The sequence below is a fragment of the Lolium rigidum genome, chromosome 6, assembly GCF_022539505.1.
Source record: "Lolium rigidum isolate FL_2022 chromosome 6, APGP_CSIRO_Lrig_0.1, whole genome shotgun sequence".
NCBI lineage: Eukaryota > Viridiplantae > Streptophyta > Magnoliopsida > Poales > Poaceae > Lolium > Lolium rigidum.
Window position 1 is genome coordinate 347,863,331 of NC_061513.1, and position 7,473 is coordinate 347,870,803.

The 7,473-nt window shown below is 47.7% G+C and overlaps 1 protein-coding gene across 1 annotated transcript; it reads right to left on the bottom strand.

The window, feature by feature from the left end:
* Window positions 1-1,523: 1,523 nt before the first annotated feature.
* Window positions 1,524-3,014, bottom strand: LOC124664934 (xaa-Pro dipeptidase-like). Its single transcript, XM_047202346.1, has one exon. The coding sequence runs from the start codon at window positions 2,964-2,966 to the stop codon at window positions 1,524-1,526; it is 1,443 nt and encodes a 480-aa protein (XP_047058302.1). The 5' UTR covers window positions 2,967-3,014.
* Window positions 3,015-7,473: the final 4,459 nt, after the last annotated feature.

Genomic DNA, 7,473 nt, shown 5'->3' on the forward strand with positions numbered 1-7,473 from the left:
ATTTGCAGAAATAGCTTTCTGCTCATCCTGAAACGACGCCGGAAAACACTCTCACCGTGCAATGGATTGTCTGGCGAAGTAGTCGGCGTACAACATGCAGTAGCCCTCCATTCGCTGTCTCGGCTTGCACTTCCGGCGACCTCGTGCCGACCCACCACGTCGACCCGCCTGCCGGTCCGGCGTACATGCTTGCCAAGCAACCAAGGATCATCATGTGCTCGTCGTCTTGGGCGGCTGCTGCCATCTCTTCTTGCATAAGCTCGACGAACATCTGCTCCTCCTCTTCGTCCGAGTCCATGGCCGGCGAGGCAAATGGACGAATACCTGACGGGCGTGGTCGAGGCAACCCGAGCCGCGAGCGACGAGGAGCAAGCAGGCCGGAAAACAGGCCGGCAGAAGAGCAGCCAGATAGGCCGTCGTCCAAAGACGGCGGAATATAGGCAGGTGGGGAAGGAGGGGCGGCGGAATCTGGGCAACAAGCCGGCGGGGTGGTGCCGGCGGCGAGAGAGATACGAGGGGTGGGGGAGATTTTGAGCGACGTGGCGGTGGGGTTCGTGCGTCGAGTCACCGACAGATCGGGCCCTTCCCCGCTTTTCACTCGTCCGGAGTCCCCGAGCGCTCCCCGGGGGCCGGGGTGGCGTGGGCTCGCCGGATGGATGAAGGGCCAAATCCGGACGAAAACGAGGAACCGGGGGCGCGACTGGGCCGAATTACGCCGTCCGGATGGAAAAAACGCTCGCCGGGGGCCTCGACGGGGGCACGAGTGGAGATGCTCTAAGTTGGTAAGTGCTTGTTGTAAAAAAGATGAGTTGAACTCGCATTTGCCTTCTCAAAATCTCTCCAGCTTTTTCTGGTCAAGCTCGTGAATTGTTTCGTGGAAGAATGAGTTGAAATCGGTAAAAAGTTGGCTTGGCATGGTTGCGGTCTAGCGAAGGTGCAACCAGCGGGCTCAGGATTAATAACACTCTAGCACGGCGCAATTGTGCGCGCTATTGCCGTTTGTGGCAAAGATTTGTGGTCCACACGTTTTCGGTACATAGAGAATGGGGGACGGGAGTAGGAGGCTAGCAAAAACATGAAACAACAGGGCCGGGTACACATCTCTGGATCGAATCTTATTCATCGAGGACGCGAACTCAGTCGTTTCGGTACGGTGAACTCGGTACGATAATGATCCCGACTCCTGAGTTCAGCCTATTGCATTTTTTTTTGTCAGAAACCCTTTGCTGTAAAACCATCTTGCGTCCACGTACCACACTCACATGTATTGCTGAAAGATGCTCAGTACAATATCATTTAAATCATACAATTTACATTGTAAAATACTGCCATGCATGTGTGATCTGGTTGTCGTAAAATACAAGGGTGTATGCATTATGGTAAAGTAAGTGCACTTGAGAACCGTCTTGTAACTAGCTGAATGCAAACCACATTGTCTATGGAACGGCTATACTGGAAGGACTGCGCTAATTCAACTGAAAAAAAAGGTAAACCCAAAGCTCACATAAACAAAGACATAATCTCTAGTTCTTTGCACGCAAAGGCCAATGGGCGCCGGCCATCACCGCTTCGATTTCCCAGGTCTCTCTTGGGCAATTTGTCATGTTCTTGCATCCTTGGGCGGTCACATACAAATTACTCTCAATACGAACACCACCAAACCTTTTATAATTTTCAATCACTTCCCACTTGAAAAACTTTGAGGAAATTGGGTCATCTCTAACAGGCCCCAGCAAAGCATCAATGAAGTAACAGCCTGGCTCGACAGTAATAACCATTCCTTCTTTTAGTTCTCTAATGGTTCGCAAGGCGCTTAGTCCTGGCTCCTTTGGCCTCTCTGAGCCTTCAGGGTAGCCTCCGACATCATGGGTGTCAATTCCAAGTAAGTGCCCAAGACCATGAGGCATGAAAAGAGCTCCCAGCCTTCGAGCCATCATATCGCCAATATCACCTTGGATAATGTTTCCTTTCTCTAAAGATTCCAATATTCTTTGCTCTGCCAGCTTGTGCATATCAATCCATTTTACTCCCGGGCGCATATGTGATATAACGGCATTATGAGCCTCAAGGACAGCATTGTATATTACTGTCTGGTGTCTATTAAATCTCCCATTTATAGGGTATGAACATGTGATGTCGGAGCCATAGAAATGGTATTCAGCTCCCATGTCCATTAGAGCCATGTCTCCGTCCATTAGTGTCCGGTCATTTGGAGCTGCAGCATGCCCATAATGCAGTACAGAACTGTTCTCTCCGGTAGCACATATACAAGTGTAGGAGCAATGTCGGCAGGCTCCGTACATGTAAGCGTGATGAAGAAAGATGCTTTCTAACTGAAACTCCTTCATTCCTGGTTTTGCTTGTCTCATAACCTCAATGTGTGCTTCCGAGCTAACATCATTAGCGTACTGAAGGACGGCAAGCTCCATGTCAGACTTTATAACACGGCATTCGGTTATGATAGGATGAAGCATGCTCGAGTCGGTGTCAAAGTACTTGTCCATGCCTTCAAAGCTAGCAGGTTTCGAGTAATTTCCACTGTCGGTGCTCTTTCCATGTAAGAGGAAAAGAAGAGGCTTCCCATGCTCATCACTGAACTGATTTTGCAAGACCTGTGCAAGCTCATCAATATAGAAGACCTTGTCAACCTTGTACATATCCTTGAAATAAGACGATGGTTTTATTTGACCCATCCAGACAGCGTAGGCAGGTGGCAACCTTGGAGCGAATAGGATGGACTGTCCGGAGGCAATGTCGACTGCGCCATAGAAGCCGGGCTCTCGCACGCCGAAGAGATAGGCAAAGTAGGTCTCCTGCCTGAAAAGCTCGGCGTGATCGGTAGAGTCACGAGTCCGCTCCTCGCCGCCCTGGAGGAGGACAAGGCCACGGAGAGGGCGGGTGGAGGCGGAGAGATGGGCACGGAGCGCAGCGACGAGTCGCTCGCGGTTGCCAGCGTGCAATTCCATGGGCACTCTGGGTGGAGCGAGAGCGGAAGAGATCTGCTTCGCCGGCGTCTTCCGACGACTCGTCCGGTCGGCCACCGTCTTACAGGCCAGGCCCAAGAGACCCTGCACGTCGAGGTAGTTGGCGGCGAGGATGAGGCTCATCAAATCAACGTGTCATGGTCCATCAATTCCGCGCGCGGACCAAGTCGGCGTCGAAGCGCTCCAGGTCGGGGTTGACGACATACGCTGCCGCGCGCGTAGTGACAGTTGCAGTAGTCAACGACGCGAGCCGGGGCAGCGAGTTTTGGTTTTGTGTCTGGAATGGACAGAAAAATTAAGCGCACGCGGACGCAGTTTGTTGGCGGCTCGGTGGATCGGTAGCTGGAGCCAGCCAGGCAAAGGCAAACCTCCTTGGAACGGAATTAAGGATGACCCGATCGAGGGGGCTTGACCCCCAAACGCGCGCCCCGTGTCTATCTCGATCGCGTGAGCGGGCGACCCGCGTTACCGGCTTACCGCCCGCGTGGCCGTACGTGCGTGACTAATTTGCACCGATCATCGTTGATTAAAAACAAAATCCCTGGAATTTCCCTAGGTACCACGAAGCTGAATTAAATGCCACCAAATGAGCCACCGTTAAAAAGACCGGATCCGGGAGTGCCAGGTGGGAGAACTGATTACTGATGGATTGTTCTGAAAACTGCATGAACAAAGCATTATCATAGCAGTGCTAGCAGGGACAATCTCAGGAAGAAATGGGGCATGCCTTCAATTGAATACAGAGCAAGGTAGAGCAGGGACAAAAATGCAGAGCAAAGCATCAGCTAGAGATGAATGCAGTTCTTGTTGCATGCAATCGAGGCCACCAGCCCGGGGTACCGGCGGCGGATCATCCACGCTACTGCTCGTGACACAGGACCCTGCTTGCGCAACTGACCTGTAGATTAGCTTGCCGACACGATCACACAATCATCTCAATGTGAGCACCAAAATACCGAAATACCAGCACTAAATCTTAACTTCTCAGCTGGGGCAGATTGTGAATGTGGCGGGTGCGGATTCGACCTACTACTGAATTTGTTGATATTGACATGGAGGAGACGCACAGTTTGCTGAATCTGTTCCGTGGTTGGCCAAGGCAGTCTGAGGTGCATATCCTCTCCTTCCACTAACTTGGAAGCAATTTACATTTGTTAGGTGTAGTTAGTTACTTAGTTTACTGGAAAGTGTAACAGGCATATCACATATGTTCTTCGTTTTATTTCAATTAGTAGCTGTAGTGTATGGTTACTAGAAACTAATTTGGGAAAATGACACCTGGAGATAGTATGCCTCCATGTTTCCTGCAGATAATTGCCAAGTTAAATAGGTTTACATCATAAACTTCTTCATCTCTGTTCCTTCCATCTCTGTATATGGGAGATCCATAATTTTTGGATATCTGGTTCCGGAGTTGTAGTTTAGAGATCCATAATTTTCAAATAACTAAAGCATGACATTCATCTACCGAGGAACTAAAGGTAGCCAATTAAATTATGCTTCATACACTTTATTTGTTTCTCCGGTGCCCGTATTTGGAAGAATGTCTGTTTATAAACTTTCAAACACAGTTTTCCTCTTACAAGTTGAAAATATGAGTTCCGTAGGAGTGGTTGGAATCATAAAGAATATAATGTTATAGTTATGGTACAAAATGTTGCACTTCATCAACAAAATTTTGACGTGGCTTCAGTTTTGTTTAGGTATGTTGCATCATCCTATACTGATTTTTTACATGAATGGTATTGCTAATAGAGTATTTTTGCTAATTCATATTCCGTATATATGTCATTCTTAATATCGAGCGGTTGGATATGTTCAATAATTAACCCGGTGCAACGCACGGGCAAATGTCCTAGTCACCTAATAACCAAAGCTTAATTCAGCGGTTCAAATATTTGGCCGGACCTCTCCCGCGTATTCCTGACTTTCACAACTCCACGACACAATTAAATACTACTAGTGCTCATCTGGGTCACAACTCCACGAGACATCTAATAGACAAGTCTGGTCCAATACCGGAAGGTTACACATACCACGCAACTCCCAGGACAACTACTTCACTTGTATTGTATTACAACAAACTCTCCTATCTCATGTCATCTGGAGCATGAATACTACAGCCACAAATCCTAACCCCAAAAAATTCCTCCAGTTTCATCGAATCCTAGCAACAGCTCTCCTTCTCTGATTGATAGGTGGTAACCAAAGCAACAAAATGAAACCCACGGCTTCAATAAAACTCCTTCGACTTCAAGATGTCAAACAAAATCGATAACAGGCAGCATCAGCAACTCGAAGAAAGATGTAGCCGACCAATCTGAAAAAGGCAGAAAAGAATCGCACTGCATTAATATAAACAGAACAAGATCATGCATATGATTTTAATCATAAGCAGGAAGTTGAGTCCCAGAACCACATGTGCATCACCAAAGAGTAGTTGCGTTTATCCCATTTCAAAATAAAAAAATGAAGCAGGGTATAGTGCTGAATGTTATGGCCAGATCAACAACACTTGCAGAAACATAAAACTTCAGCAAGTTTCAATGCTAATCATAAAAATGCAGAGATTCTCGCCTCTACAAATTTCTGCGCTATATGCAACAAACAATTGCACTAATTTGCATTTCATTTCAACAAATGCAGTAAGTGGCCAGACAGACCCATTTAGCTGAATAGCAAAGCATGTTAAACATTTTATTTCTATATGCAATGAATTATGAATGGGCAGAACAAAGGTACGGGTACGGCAACAAGTAAAGCTCAGTGTCTTGCACAATATATCGACATGTAGTATCACACACCAACGATTGGCACAATACCTCAACAGCAATCAAAATAATCACTTCCAAAACTATAGGTGGCAAAAGAGACAAAAAATTGACCTTTGTTGCTGATGTCGATGATCTCCGGAAACGGCAGCGTCCAGGTAGCCACGGCGGGCCTTGGACAAGCTCCTGCACACTGTGACGCCTCTGAACCCACTTCTTCAGTTCCTTGCAATGGCATCACTGGCCATGCACAGACACCCAGTGTGGCACCCCCGGGATCAGGGTTAGACAAATACCAGATCTTCGTCTGACATAAGCCTAACCTCGAGCTCGGAAGACTACAGTGAGAGAATCGGTAACACAACAGTGACTCTACGACTCAAAAGGATATATTACAACTCTTAACAGAGTAAGATCCAAATTATTACACGCAGAGGTCACTGACCCAACATTCAACAAGCAACGGAAGCAAATTATGTTATTTCTAAATAACAAGATAGCAAAGGGCTTAAGAAGCCATAACATAAAGCGACGTCCCAGCCCATAAGTCGCAGTGCCGCTGCCCGGGAACTCCAAACTAACCATCGATGTTAACGTAGAAACCACCTTCGGCCGTAGCGACTTCATCCGAAACAAAAGCATGCAAAGCTGAGTACAGGGACTCAGCAAGACTTAGTACAACCTTTTAGCAAAGCGGGTATGCGGGCTTTCTGGTAGATCTTCTTTTGCATAAAGCCAATTTTCCTTTGTAAGATGAGAGAGAAGAGAAGTTCGACTACTCAGAGCCTTTGAAAGGGGATAAGAGAGCGATATCTCTATCTCTATTGATCATCATGTTGTATCCACCAATCTTCATCATCTCGAACCACTATCCTCGGACTACCCCCTCAACACCCGGAGAAGATATCCGTAAACACACATTGATTGCCAAGTTTTACTGGTTAGGTTCAAGTTGTCTATGATCACGTAATCCATTCCCAAGTCGTCCATAACCGTGGACACGGCTTTTCGAAAAGATTTAACCCCGCAGGGGTGCACAACTTTACCCACACGCGCCAACCGACTCTTAGTGCCAACGTATAAGCTCTCTTCCTTGGAAAGCCTGGCAGAGGGTGGTTGACCACGACCTTTACCTTGCTGTCGCCGAGACCATGAGTCACGCGCTAAGGATTATTCCGCCAGTAACGGGTCAAGTCCCGAAGTCGGTCCTTAACGATGTGAGCCGAGGTGGGTTTCCCCGCAGGCCGCAACCCCCAGCCACCACGACCACGCTTACCCGCCTCGTTATGTACCTTTAACCCCCAAGCAAAATGCAATGCATATGACCAGGTAACGCGCAAACTATGTGACTCATGGAATCTACTAGGCAAGTTAGTGAGTCGAGAGGGTACCATAATAGGGCCTCGTGTGGTTGTACGCTCGATCTTGGTTCAAGAGGCGAGAACTCGGTTCCTATGGTCGGCAGAAACGAAACAACCCACCACATCCCAATGTGGCCTCTCGTCTGAGCCTTTAATCATGTTTATCATCATCTCTAAACTTACCACGTCAACTCCGTCATGCTAGTTCATTTCATTGTAAGGCTCCAGTCCAAGACCGGAGTAGTAGCGTAACAAACTAAGAATGGCTAAGCATAAAGAGATAAAGGCTCTCGCGACGCACACATGCCAAACCTAGTTATGCTAGGAGCAAGTGGATCGTGGTATCGAGGCTACAAA